General features: G+C 36.6%; 1 protein-coding gene across 5 annotated transcripts in view; it reads left to right on the forward strand.

The window, feature by feature from the left end:
• Imp (IGF-II mRNA-binding protein) overlaps positions 1 to 14,584 on the forward strand; it is a 104,426-nt gene extending 89,842 nt beyond the window's left edge. Inside the window, exons 4-9 of one of the 5 annotated variants that reach the window (XM_089646186.1) lie at positions 2,800 to 2,957; positions 3,060 to 3,419; positions 3,533 to 3,776; positions 4,778 to 5,125; positions 5,949 to 6,194; positions 10,345 to 14,584. In XM_089646186.1, coding sequence (XP_089502312.1) covers positions 2,800 to 2,957; positions 3,060 to 3,419; positions 3,533 to 3,776; positions 4,778 to 5,125; positions 5,949 to 6,194; positions 10,345 to 10,449 — 1,461 coding nt within the window. In that variant the 3' untranslated portion in view covers positions 10,450 to 14,584. Of the gene's footprint in view, positions 1 to 2,786; positions 2,958 to 3,059; positions 3,420 to 3,517; positions 3,777 to 4,777; positions 5,126 to 5,948; positions 6,195 to 10,344 lie in introns of all 5 variants that reach the window. The other 4 variants (XM_089646187.1, XM_089646188.1, XM_089646189.1 and 1 more) reach the window with 4 other exon arrangements.
• Positions 14,585 to 15,204: the final 620 nt, after the last annotated feature.

A 15,204-nucleotide genomic window follows, 5' to 3' on the forward strand; every position in this document is an offset into this window, starting at 1 on the left:
GATGTCTTGTCTGTCTGGGTACATGTGCGGTGTGACGTGGTCTAATGGGCCCTACAGACCATTCAGTTTGGTGGAGCGGTTGTATATAGCGGTGGTGGAGCCGTCGTGCGTAGTGACGAATACAAATAATAAAGCCGCGCCGTGAAGATTTGACTTTTTTTTTAAAACTTTATGTCAGAATGTACTTTGATGAGAGATGCCAGGAACGAAGCTCTTTTGGAGAAGTTCAAATGTACCGAAAACGAATAAAACCGTGAACAGCATTTTTTTATTCGTTTAGTAGAATCGTATGACTTTGTTTATTTTTATTTGCGTTCCCCAAGATAACAACCGACGAACTTGAACCAACCAATGAATGCAACACCCAACAGTAATCGTCGCTCTAGTTCGTTTTTATCCAACAGACCTAAACGTAAATCGGGAGAAATAGCGCTTCAAAGTTTTTTTTACGAAAAACGCATACACAATGAAATTAGCTCTTTCTAAGCTTACTAAAGTGATAGAGATTATTATTTTTAAGTAAAATTCGTTCGAAATGTTTAAAATTACGCAGAAAACACGTTTTTAATTTGAATGTAGGACAAAGTGTTGGACAAACACGCTCTGAATGTTGTTTAATTTTGCTGGACTTGAGACAAACTGCGTCTTGAAAACACATAAATTTGTTTTTTTTTTTTATCATTTGTATCGTATGAATAAATGCTTTCTGAGAACAACTGTATACTTAACTCAATTTCGCCAAAAATGGTCTGTTGGACAAAAACGAACTAGAGTGACGAGTTGACAAACTGTTGAGTGATCTGTATGGGGTTTTGCGACTGTCTGGTATCGCGGGCGGCGCGTATCGCCGTGTTGCCGTACTGTCCCGCCTCTCGGTATTGCGGCTTGACTTAATTAGTTATGCTGCATCAGTGATAAGTTTCATTGTGTTCAACAATCGCCGATATTTATATTATGAGCTATTTAAATATTCGCTTGATTTTACTGAATGATTTGAGCCAATTTATTCACATTATATTCTTTTCTTTACATACTATTTGAGCTTAATGTAGTTATTTTTCTTCTTGTTTATGAGTGGGGGTGGGCTAAATCTAAATAAATTATTCCTTTACAAATTGTGTACATATTTTAATTATTATATATATTTTTTAATATTAATAATTTATGCTAATAATGGATAATTCTAGTTTAGAGTGCAAGAGTAGTGTACCATTAATTAGATATGTGATTTTTACTATTGATTAGTTTTCAAACACGCCATCTTGCAATGATGCATTTAGGCATGTTATTTTTGTTTCAAATTTATGAATTTTGCAAAGCAATATTAATTTGTTAGTATCATGTAGGTACTATTTTCTGGTTACCAGACAACTTAGCACAGTGACCATTCAATACACCTTTTAAAAAACTATATGAAGTCATGAAAGTGATGAAATAAAAACTAGGTTTCATTTACAGGTTAGTCTTTTTTCATCGCTTTTAATTACTTTATGTAATTTTTTAAAGGTATATTGAGTTATCATGGAATCCTATTTTCTGAGTTAGCTACATCCAAAGTACACACACAACACACTCTCCACATTGATAAATTACTTATTTAATGTTTTTTAGTAAAGGATTTGAACAGTCTACAAATAAAGAGCAGTGTTAATATTGAAATAATAGTCACCTTGAGATGCGAGCTCATTCCCAATGTGACGTGTTGCAAATGATAAAAACAAGCAAGCACTTGTTGTTGAGCGGCTCAATGATGCATCATCTCTTGACGGGGTACCTCTCCTTCCTGCTCCATTAAAGCCGTAATAATTAAAACCAGTTTTATATTAAAAACCATAACTTTCAGACTTTTACCATAAATAGTTGATATTATATGAAGAGATGTTTTCACACCTTTTCTCTACATTTTAATTGCATTAACAATAACCCTGGGTTTTGCCTTTAACATCTGATTTTTTTTTCTCATCACAACATGATTCTTAACACTTAACAAGTTGTTTCTCATTAACTCATGTTTCTTCTTATTAAAACATGTTGTTTCTCATTAAAACATGTTGTTCTCTTTAAAACATGTTGTTTCTCTTTAAAACATGTTGTTTCTCTTTAAAACATGTTGTTTCTCTTTAAAACATGTTGTTTCTCTTTAAAACATGTTGTTTCTCTTTAAAACATGTTGTTTCTCTCTAAAACATGTTGCTTCTTATTAAAACATGTTGCTTCTTATTAAAACATGTTGCTTAACACTAAACAAGTTGAACTTTCTTTCTACTTTTATGACCTAAGTTTATTTTCTCTTGTTGAAATAATTTTATCTTTGTTGTTACGCCTTTGGGGTAAACGGATGCGATATACGCCTTTTGTAGAAAGGAAAGTTTGGTTACACTTGCTGTGGAGGATTCTAAAACATCCTTGGTGGTTTTGTTTAGATTTTGCTTAGTTTAATCAATGAATTAATTCTAATTTAATGTGATGTTTTTCAGCCGGTCAGAGTTAGTAGTGCTTTCACTTGTTTGTATTATACTTTCCTGTGTTCTAACCTTTTCCATGGATGTTTTCAGATGTCCCAAAATCCCTTAGTGCGTTGGTTGCTAGCCATACGAATTCCTGTTTGACGTAGTTGCTTTGTCCCAAGTACTAACTCCCACGGTTCCGCCCTCCTGTAATGGGTGTCAGCCGTACTCCCGCACTTGACCCTTGCTTTGGAATAACTGGGAGGGGACCAGAATGGGGGGTATTGTAATTTTATTTGTGGACCACGTGGATTAATATGTATTGGGGTTTCCATACAGCCTTTCGTCAAAGATTCTGATCAGCGGGGTGCCACTCCACGCGTGCTTCGAAGACATAGAGCCGTTACTAGCGCCGTTTGGTACCGTGGAGAGGTGCGACAAGGTCAACAGCCGGGATGCCAACACCCAAACGGTGCACATCACGTACCAGACCCAGGAGCAGGCTCAGCAGTGAGTACCACTTGTAGCTCTGGCCCCCCCACCCCCTCCCCCCTCCCGAGTAGTGTGAGATATGCGTCTCCCGAACCCACACCCACGTGCGCACTGTTTCAGGGCCGTCAACGGACTCAACGGCATGGAGATGGACGGCAGTCGGCTGAAGGTGGAGGCACTGGAGAGGCGCGGAGGGCGAGCCCGTGGCGGAGCGCGCGCGGGGGCCCAGGCGCGGCCCACGGACTTCCCGCTACGCCTACTGGTGCAGAGCGACATGGTTGGCGCCATCATTGGCCGCCAGGGCAGCACCATCCGCCTCATCACGCAGCAGAGCCGCGCACGCGTCGACGTGCACCGCAAGGACAATGTGGGCTCCATGGAGAAGGCCATCACCATCTATGGCAACCCCGACAACTGCACCGGCGCCTGCAAGCGCATCCTCGAGGTCATGCAGCAGGAGGCCAACAGCACCAACAAAAGGTACATACATCTTATCGAATTATCTTATCCAATACATATTGAAATATACCGTCATACCGCTTCGTGATACTCACTCAACAATACCTTTACTAATTTAGCTCTTCTCCCGACAGTGAAATATCACTGAAGATCTTGGCCCACAATAACTTGATTGGCCGTATCATTGGCAAGGGTGGAAACACCATTAAGCGCATAATGCAAGATACAGACACAAAGATCACCGTGTCCTCCATAAACGACATCAACAGCTTCAACCTGGAGCGAATCATCACAGTGAAGGGAGGTATTGACAACATGGCCCGCGCCGAGGCGCAGATCTCTGCCAAGCTGCGCCAGAGCTATGAGAATGACCTACAGGTAATAACCCACCATCAACATGTTATTGACATTAAGAATGCTATTTATTCCTGATGCCTCAAAATTTTCTCTACTTTAACTCTTTTCCCTGCCACGAGCTGCTTAACTAATATAACTGCAACGTTCGTTATAATCTTTGCGTTCATAGATGTTGTTAATTAAAATATGCTTTTTGTGCATTCTGCTTCACAATATTATGACAAATTATTTGTTTTCGCCCGTTAATACCCAATATGAATATGAATATGAATAAATAGTTTTGTCCATATAAAAACTCTAATCCTTCAAGAAAGGCATTCAAATATAGTATTGTATCGATGATTCGATCCAATATTGTATTCGTATGCCTTGCTTGAAAGAATTGACTTTTTAAATGGACACAACTATTTATTCATATTGTGTTGGTACAGATGCAAACAAATAATTCCTCTTAATATTGTAAAGTATTGCTTTACTTGAATGTATTTTAATTAGCGTCATCCATGAACGTGTAGATAAAAACAGATGTCTTGTTTAAACATAAGATGAGACAATATCCTAAAATAAAGCCAGAATCTTAACGATGTACGTGAAGCTGCCGTGCACAAAAATATGCGATGCCCAGCCCTGATGTATTGGACAGACCTGCGGTTGAATTTGCCCTATCAAACCTCTAAAATAAAGTGGGAATCTTAACGACACAAGTGATGAATTCGTGTAAAAACATTTTTCGTCATACCTATTGGCAACTAGAATATTTTACACCTATACTAGTCCCAGCAAAAGGTTGTACGTGATAATGATTGTTCTAGTATCTTCTGTCAGTTTCATACAAGATGTTTGAGAAAGAAGAGGATGATGTAGGAGCCCTCGCTGGGCGCTAGTATAGCAACTGCAATGTGGTCCTTGCAACTGGATTTGGCTTCTAGGAAACATTTTGCACCCTCTGTGTTTACTATAAAGTCCTTCCGATTATTCAGTACATGTATGTATTGGTATTTAATGATGTATGTTTCTTGCAGGCACTGGCCCCTCAGAGCATAATGTTCCCAGGCCTGCACCCCATGGCAATGATGGCCACCAGCGGGCGCGGGCCGTACTGCGGCGCGCCGCCCCCGTTTGCCCCCTCGCTATACTCGCCCGCCCCGGGGCCCCAGGCTGGAGCTGGCGACGCCCAGGAGACCACCTTCCTGTACATCCCCAACAACGCAGTGGGCGCCATCATCGGCACCAAGGGTCTGCACATCCGCAACATCATTCGCTATAGCGGCGCCTCCGTCAAGATCGCACCCCTCGAGCAGGAGAAGCCTGACCAGCAGGCGCAGGAACGCAAGGTCACCATCGTCGGTAGCCCTGAAGCCCAGTGGAAGGTAACTTAAAAAAACCCAGTCCAATTCCAATCAAACCCATTGAGCAAAACAGTGACACCCGGATACCAAGTTATTTATAAAGTGAACTTCTCTTTTTTTTGATATTTTTTTTTTGGGGTGTTATGCCGTGTTGCGCTAACTCCTTCTTTAGCCAACGTTTCGGGCAGTATTGCAGTGTCAATCATCAGGGCAGATGTGCTATTTTAAAATAACAGTTAGTTAATAAGAGTTAGCGCAACACGGCATAACACCCCGAAAACAAATAACAAAAATACTTTTGGCCGTGAAAATCTTAAATCATATTAGTGAACTTCTCGTTTTCTTTTCCAATCATCCCCCTTCGCAGTATAAACGGTGTACAGAACCCAAATTTAGTTTTTTTCATCTTTTGGCAACTAAAAATTAAAAAATTTCGGGGCCAGGTCTACCCTTCAACGCATTTTTAAATATATTCAACAGCTGATATTAACTCCCTTTCGCCCTTGAGGTGATTTTTTTACAAAAATAGCGCTATACACAAATTATCCAATTAGTATTATTAATTAGTGATAGATTTTTTTTTAAATTTTACCAAAAAATTGCAAACTTCATAATCAACTCCAAATATGATTTAGTTTCACCAGTTTACCGCTTGTACTGAGTTTCTGGACACTGTATATATTTTTCCCATTCTTATTCCCCTTTTCAAAATAAGGGTTCTGTCTGTTTTTCTATTCCTTCTTCTCTGGTGTGCTAACCATTTCAGTCTGCAGATTCACATTTTCTTTTTGATACTTGGTTTTTAATAATGGTTATTGTAATGCTTATTGTAATGCTTCCCTAGGCTCAGTACCTGATCTTCGAGAAAATGCGTGAAGAGGGATTCGTGTCTGGAACGGACGACGTGAGGCTGACAGTAGAGATCTCGGTGGCCAGTTCACAGGTGGGCCGCATCATCGGCAAGGGAGGCCAGAATGTGCGTGAGCTGCAACGTGTCACGGGCTCGCTCATCAAGTTGCCAGAGCAGGGTGCCGCCCAGCTGCACCAGGACACCACTGTTCACATCATCGGACCGTTCTTCAGTGTCCAGGTAAGACGCTTGCCCGATATGACTGGATTATCAATCGCCCACACGTAGTGGGCTGTCACATTTTTATTGCTTCATTCATGTATCAGCGTGTACCTAAATGACTTTAATCAGCAATTCCTGAGCATATTTGTTTCCACTAATCACACTGCAACACATTGCACGGAATCATGTCTATTGCGTTTTAGTAAAATTCCACAAAATGAAAACTAGAGATTATAATAAAAATTTTAATTTATGGATTCATTAAAGGTTATTTGTTTTTCAAGATGTTGACGTAAAATATTGCGATTCTAATTATAATATAAGATATTTGACGATTGAGTAATTTAACCCACAGTTTTTTCAAAATATTCTAAAAAGAAGCATTAACCCCTCCGACTTTTCGCGAACTTGAAGCTAAGATGTCTTTACCGAAATGTCAATTTCACGAAAACGTTGTGTTATTACCGCCTCACAATCAAAGCTCTATAAATGAAACATTACTGAACGGAGCCGAATAGTAAAAACTGTTTTAGAAAGGTTACAAAATAGGCTTTCAAATTGTTGTATCATAAATAAATATTAACATTTGTAAATATTTAAATTTAGAATGGAAACATGAAAAAATTGTAAAAATGACTCACCTGTAATGTTTTATGTAAAAACGATACTAAAATCACGGATAATGTAAAAAAAAAACACTTATTTCATCGTACAAATGTACAATAAACAATTCTGTCACTTCACTTTTTGACCATTTCATACAAAATATATTTTTAAAAAAATAATTAAACTTGCGAGGCGGGTCGGCACGTCAAACGGCTTTCTTGGCGTCGTTTTACGATTTGGCGGGTAAAATTTGCTTCCACTGAGTAGGTCTTTTTACGGGTTTCTATGGATAACTTTGAATAGAGATGTGAAGCTTCATTCAATACGAATATTCTACTTTTTGTTTTAGGGATGTCACTAGAAGAATAACGGAGTTATGACGATTTTTGTGGAAACACACGCGTTGACGTGTAAACACGCTTATTGTACTTGACTGCTATCGTTATTTTATCGTGTATATCTGCTTACGTTGCTGACCGGTTAATTTAGTTTTTAGTATTAAAATTGTATTAATCGGTCAAAATTGAAAACTATTCTATATGAAACCCCTGAAAAGTAACAATCTCAAAAAATGTGGAGTGAAGTGTTTTAATCAAATTAAGGCGCTGCGTCTCGATGGTACTGCTGGAACGAGACTGAGTGTGTGTATCACGTGATGCGCTAGGTTGGTGTGATGGAAAAAATATATACATATATTCTTTAAATCAAATAAAAAAGTCATGAAATGAAATCTACATTTTACTCAAAATATGCTCAGAAATGGCTGGTTAAACCGAGTTGTAATGTTTTCAGAAGTCCGCACCCGCCGATTGGCGTTGGGTGTCAAATAACTTTCAGTGTTCATCCGGCAAATGACGCGACGTGTTGTTTTTATTGAAAATTAAAATACATGATATTTGGCACTCAATTTATAGTACATAACATAAAGCCGAAATGATTATAAAAAGAAAACATCAAGAGGTTTTAAGCCTTCCCGTCCGGCCCAAGGCTAGCGGTGAACCTGTTCAAGTCTGTCGGGTAAATGCTGGTACCTCCTTTTTGTAGTACCCTCATAAAAAGACAAAAGCAGTTTTGTTAATTTTTGATTTTCCCACAGTAAGAAGTTTTCTTTCCAGTCCTCAACCCTTGGTCGCAATCCAGTTTGACTGACTTCATATCTTAAGACAAAAAACAATGCTTTTACTTTTTTGTAACCAAATTTACACTTTTTTCTATCCGGTTTATAAACTGTGTGGTTTGTACTTGTAATCAATTACTAATCATTCGAAGACTGAAAGAAAAAGTTGACATTGACTTTCTACAATTTACTGAAAACAATGTTTTTGTCTCGTTCAAACCATTTTTTGTAACCGTTTTGCTGTTTGTATTGACTTTTTCTGAAATTGATTATAAATCATATGTTTTGCGTCTGCGTTTTTTTGCGATTTTATGACTACTGTTGAATCCATTGTTTTGGACGTAAGTATTGAAAATATATATCTTTATAAAATATTCTTAATTTATTTTTGCCAATATTGGGTTCAGTGTGAAATAACTGTGTTCATTTTATTTAATGCATTTCCATGTAAACAAAGTTATTCTCATTAACAGTTTGATCTGGTGTTGAGAAGAGATGGTTCAAGATGAAATGAGAGAGGCATGAGATATGTATGCTATGGTATTGAGATGTTAACAGTGTGAAATTGTATGGATTGATTTGAGATGTTGACAGTTTGAAATTGTATGGATTGATTCGAGATATTGAATTATTGACGTAAGTTTGAATTTGTTTAACATTATGTTAAGTTTAGTTGTCAGAACCTGATTTATTTAACAATGCTGAAATGTCTTAATTAAAATACAATGTTGTTACTTCACACTTGACCCTTTTAATACAGCTGTAATTTTGTTTATTTGTAATAACATGCAGGTAACTTGTATCTATAAGAAAATAAGTAGTTTAAAAAACCCATCACAGTAAAACCTCGTAAATTTGAAATCCACGGGACATACACAAATCAAAATTCATATGAAAAAATTCCGAAATTGTAAGATTTTTTTTTATTCTCTGAAAATTGTTTCCTCGGGGTCCCTTTAAATTCAGGTAGATTCTTGGGAGTAAATTCGTGATAATATAACTTATTCCTAGATAAGTCAAATTTTCACATCCGATTACCGTCACGGCCGGCCCATAATAAAATCTGAAGATATTTTGTAAAAATTGGACATATTTACAAAATAAAAATATGACAATGTATAAACCTCATAAATTAACTTTTTAGCGCAACTTCTCAGATTCTGATTTTATTTTCACTACAAACTTTTAGAATTATCACGGTTTGAATTAACGGGGTTCTACTGTAGTGATAAATGTTAATTTGTACGAAAATTGTATTTTAACCTTTATTATTTTCATTCCAAAAACAGTAAAAATGCATTGTTCTCAATAGTCAATGCTTGCACAAGCGTCCTCTTGGCTATGGGGCAACAATATTATATTCTCTTGTGATTCTAAGGTACCTGTTGCATTATGGCATGAAGATGTTTAATTTGCGTGCGAATGTATTAATGACTTAATAACTGTATGCATTACCATTCAAATTATGTTGGTATATTTCTCTTTATAGAAAGCGTGTGAGGCGGGTTGAGCTGAAAGAGGCAAAGTTGGTAAAGACAACAACTTGCTCGCGATCCCGGGTCGCTCCACGAGTCGCTCCGATTAGGTAATACAACCTTTCCCCTTGCTTCTAGGAGCACAGCGACGCGTGCGGACATGGCTCTGGATCCAGAACTGAAATCTATGTTGGAATCTTTTGTTTATGATTTGCCTTAATTACATAATTTCACTATAGACACAAAGGAAGAATGTGATGGCAGTCATTCTTGACTACTGTTTGTCTTTGCAACAAGACTTTGACGTCTGATTATGATTACTCTTTACTAGAAATAAAAATGATTTCTGCACTCTTGTTTAAAATGTGTTAAACTTGGCAGCGGCCATGTTACCCTTTTTTTTTAATTTTGCGTGTATGTTAACTATACTAATAAAATAATTGTGCGTAAATAAATTACTGGAGTCAAAAAGTAAGCTGTTCATAAGTTAAAAAAAAAATATATTAAATTAAGTCAGATCATCAATGAATTTAAGTGATCAAAAATGTACGTTTTAAATAATTTTGCAGTTCTCTTGAAAGTGTATTTTGTTTCTAGTTTAGATAGCAATTATTGTTATACAGTGAAACTATCTTCAGAAGTTTTCCAAAGTAAAATCTTATTTGTGGCAAAAATTGGGCAATTTTTTCTTCAAGGGACTGAAAAAACCAAACTTCTTAAGCAAGTTTCACTGTAGTGATCTTCTATAATGGTTAATTTATGAATCTTATTGTTTATTATTTGCTGCGGAACTGTAAAATTATGTAATATTTATTTTATAAAAAAAAGAGTGCGTAAGATGAATTGTTTTATTCCATCCAAAATGTACCTTCTCCTAATAATCCCTTGTCGCTCAAGTAGAATGTTTGTTGTACTGTATTGTATAGACGTGAACAGTGTGCTGATATGGTGGTCACTCTCGTTGTTTCAGTCGGCACAGCGCCGCATCCGCGCGATGGTGCAGCAGGCAGGCGCGCCGGTGCGAGGCGGGCGGCGCGTGGCCTCGTCCAGCGGCTCCCCGCAGCAGCAGCAGTAGAGTCGGTCGTACAGTCAGCACGGTCGGCCGTCACTTCGTACATTGAACATTATGTACAGCATCATTGTGAATCTTCATGGAATCTATGTAAAAGTGTCTTGATGTAAATTATTTATATTTACCTTTGAGTGTACCCCGTTGAGGGGATTGACTGAGCCCTAGGCCTGCGCACCCCGCCCCTCGGGGGGGGCGCCGTGCTCACGCCTACTCGGGTGTGTGAAGAACCCACGTAACGTGTATGGTGCTTGATATGTCTGGAACATCTGAATTTGTGTAATGGTTACTGACTATTGTTTCTGTAATCATAGGTGTTTCCATTTTCTGTCTAAATATGAAACACTTACTCGAGGTTATACTTTTTGATGCATTTATAGTGCTAGCTCCGACAGTTATTTTTGGATATTAAATAATGAAATATCTATAGCCCGTTTCTACCTCCAGTCACTTGGTCGCTAAGTTAGGGTACGGTTGGTTTGTGCGTTGGGTGGAGAGCGCTAATGTAATGCTAAACATAAGAATTGGGACCAATTTGACCATTCCCGCTAAAGTTGTTGCCATTGCTGGCCACTGGACCAGTCTCAGTCTCGGCCCTCCCCCACCAGCCACGCCACTCTCACTCAGCTCGCTGCAATATCGTGCAAATCCCTGCCCCAGAGGATACATTGGATGGCAGGAGCAAAGGAGGCGATGCAGAAAGTTTGCAGATTCAAGTATATTTACTCTGTTTGGATTGTTTTAATTATGAAAACCAACTACCTCCTCTACGAATTACGATAATTATAGCTGAGTTAATGTAGGTGACTACAATGTTTTGAAATGGTTGAGAACTTTAATAAAATAGTTGAACTACTAATTACAATGTTGACCTCACAAACAGTTTTATTAAACAGAGTTTATTCCCTTTTTCCCCCCGCCCACCGGCGAGGGGCCCACAGTTCACATTTGTGTTAACATATAGAATTTATCTATACATATACACCGAGAGATTGTTGCATATTTTTATGTATTATCTATTTATTTCAACTTGTAACCTAAGTGAATATTACTGGGGTATGAATACAATGTGTCTATTGTCTATCTGTAAGTCATTAAGGTATCTTGCATAATAAAGGAAAGAAACGTGCACCGACCCTTGTAGTGGACTCCCGGGAGGCAGTTCTGTACAATATGGGCACTGGCAGAGGAACTACGAGGGTTCTTTCTATTCTTATCATCAAATATTAAATATATTTATAAAGACGTAAAATAAAGATACAGGGTTATTCAGGAGTGAGTTGGTTGGGCTCACTTGACTTGTAGACTAGCGAGCCGCGCTCCCGCACTCTGTATTGTTTCCCGAGCCCTCGGCCTGGGCTCGAACATCCGGCCCGGCTCAGGTGTCCCTTGATAGTTCATTGTTAATAAATGTCATAATTAACTGTGTTAAATGTGATTTCTGTTATAACTGTACTATAAGCTCACGTGTACATAATATGCTTATAGAATTGAAATGATGTTAAACATTTTGTGTTAAATTAATAATTGGTTAACTTGGATTAGTTAAAATTTCAACCAATCCATCTCTCACTCCTTCTACCCCCCCTGCCCCCTGCCTCACTAGACTTGTTGAATTTGGTTTTCTCCATGCGTTCTTGCACATAAACAATTAAATGTCCACCAGACAGAATATAACTTTGACAGCATTTTGTCTTGGAGGTGTTCTTCAAATGTTAGATAATGTTTCTTGTGATAGCTTTTCTTTTTAATTTTTGTATTAATTAACTTTATAAGGAAGGGTTATTGGACGTGATACCATAGCAAATAGTGATATTTTGTCATTGTTTTCTATCATAGGATTTATTGAAGTATTGAATATTGTACATTTTGTATGTGCCAAGTGAGATATTTTTAAATGAGATTATAATATCAAAGTATTAATTTTTTGTTTAAAATCTTTCCGTGGCTGCCCCAATTACCTTTGTTTAAAATCTTTCCGTGGCTGCCCCAATTATCTTTGTTTAAAATCTTTCCGTTGCTGCCCTAATTACCTTTGAATGAGATTCTTCAGTTCAATTCACAAAAAGCCATGTTTACGTAGAAGTCATTATTCACAACTTGTTACTAAAAAATTAAGATAATAAAATATCTATCTATCTATTATTATTATTATTAATTGGGCATGTCATAGCCGGTTCTCCTTTCCGTGAATATTTTCTCATTTCAATATCTCATTTCCGAAAGCCTAGATATAGGCGAGCGTGGGCCTGTGTGTGACGGACCCGGCTCTGGGTTTTCAATAAGTCTCCTATCCAACCAACCAACAGACGTGTATTTGTTTAGCATACGGCGATACCACCTACGGGACGTGATGGTAAACCTGCTGCAAGTGTTGCACCGCCGAATGCCGAATGTTTTACCTTAGATTTCCTTACCTAGGATTTAACAATGTTTGCTGTTATAATCAATCTTGATGTTTCATTTTTATGTCTAATAGTTTGTTGTCCTCTTTGAGTTGATCCGAAGCATTTATTTATGATGGGAGTAAATGATCAGTTTATATAAACTTATTTTTACATTAGATTCTATTGTGATTGTGAAGTATCTTATTAGAGGATTTCCTATTTTGTACAAGTTTTGTAGTTCCCGTGGAAGGATAATGAACGGTTGTTCCGCTGCCATTATCCATATCCATTCTTCTATTTCTTTTTATTCTTTTTTCGGAAACAAATTTGTACATTTTATAGTAAGTAGTTATAGTTTTGTTGATTTTTTGCAGAACTCTTGAACTTGAGTTTATAATTTTTCTTGGTTGCTCTTGAATGTGAGTTTCCAAAATTATATTTTCTTTATTGATAATATTATCTTACACATGAAAAATGGATTTCCAACAGCACAATTTATTTATTGATTATGTTAGATGTCATTAACATGGGTTTCAAATATCATGATTCATTTTTTGCTGCTCTTTCCAGTTTCCAAAATCATAATTTCTTTAGGTATTCATAATATTGCTTAGGTTCCCAATTATGATTTTTTTTGGGTTGCTCTTGAATGTGAGTTTCCAAAATTATATTATTGATTGTATTATCATTAAGCTAGTCTCACTCGAGCGCTATGTCCTCTTGATATATGTGGGCTCGGCCTATTTTACTATATTCACATTTGGAATGTATGGTGAACGGGCCACGCCCACATATCTTATGAGGGTATAGCGCCCATGTGAGACTAGTACTAGGATTGGTTTCCAAAATCATAATTTTATCATGAATTCTGAGGTTTTTTTTTTAAATTTCTCTTGACAACATCTTAATTGATATAATATTATCTTTGACATAAACACTAGTTTCCAAGTGTGAATTTCCGAAATCACAATTCAAAGTAGTGATTTATTTTTTTAATGCCCTTGGCAGTTTCCAAAATATTTTTTTTAATATTGATTATATTGACATAAACACAAGTTTTAAAATCAATTTTTTTTAGGTATTGATTATATTACTTGGGTTTCCAATAATGATTTTTATGGTGTATCTTGAATACGAGTTTCCAAAATTTATATTTTTTCTGTATTGATTAAATATATATGTATTGTCATCATAAGTTTAAAAAACATTTTTTTAAGTTATTGATTACATTACTCGCATTTTACAATAATGATTTTTTTGTATATGAGTTTCAAAATTTATATTTTTTCTTTATTAATTAAATATAAATGTATTGTCATCACAATTGCCCCACGAGGAAATAAAATTAAGCTAATGTTCCGTTAATCTTTCTCTTATTTTTACACACAATTACATAATTATTTTTATTTAAATTTTTCTTGTGAGTTCATAATTATAATAAATTCATATTACAATTACTCGTTTTTTTTCTGTACATTAATTTGTTTAGCTACTGTTTTTCTTGTTTCCTCTGATGTACATTTATTAGTGTTATAGTTTTTTTGTAGCGTATGCTTTCGGAACTATGTTAAACTACCTCAATATTAATTAAAGAGTTCATTGAATTATCTGATTTGGGATTAACAATATACTGAAAAAATAGACATAAGGAAGAATTTTTGGAAAATAGTAATCAAATGAAATAATAATTAAACACGTAATAGAAATGAAATCAAGATTCTACATGTAATAAAAATGAACAATTCATCTATGGTAATTCTTCATGAATAAAATGAGTAAATAATATTTCCTTGTTTTAATTATTCCCTATTTTCTTTTTATAGAGGCTATTACCAGATTACCACTGGTGGCGTACGCGCATTAGAGTGTACAAAGATTGCTTAGCACCGTGATACAGCAGTTACGCCAGGGGCGGTTCTTCCCTTAAGTCAATTGGTTATTGACCCCCAAAATTATAAGACGGCAATAATAATAAATTATGTGCATCAATACAACTGGTCTTATTCTTATTTTATTTAAAATGTACCGCGAAATAGCAGGGTTGCGAGCGAGAGCGGCGAGATGAGCAGTGACATCTATTGTCTCTAGTTTCTAACAGAAGCTTTTATTCACAAGTCCATACGATTCGCTGGTTCAATTTAAAGAATCCCGGCTTTGGCACCTTCTGTCCCGCCATAGAATAAACGAGATGGTACTATGTCTTTCGTCTAAGTAAAAATTAGGTACCGAAGAAAGTTTAGGTCATGGCGGTGAGGGAGACAGCATGATGAATATTATGTGAGATGGTGACCTAAAACATACGTCAGTTTTTTTTATTTTACACGCTTGTGTGTGGAACAATGGTTGTTTTTCAATTGGACAGTTCGAGAAAGGT

Source organism: Hesperophylax consimilis, chromosome 23 (genome assembly GCF_061612785.1).
Source record: "Hesperophylax consimilis isolate HC1 chromosome 23, BYU_Hcon_1.0, whole genome shotgun sequence".
In the NCBI taxonomy this organism is placed as follows: domain Eukaryota; kingdom Metazoa; phylum Arthropoda; class Insecta; order Trichoptera; family Limnephilidae; genus Hesperophylax; species Hesperophylax consimilis.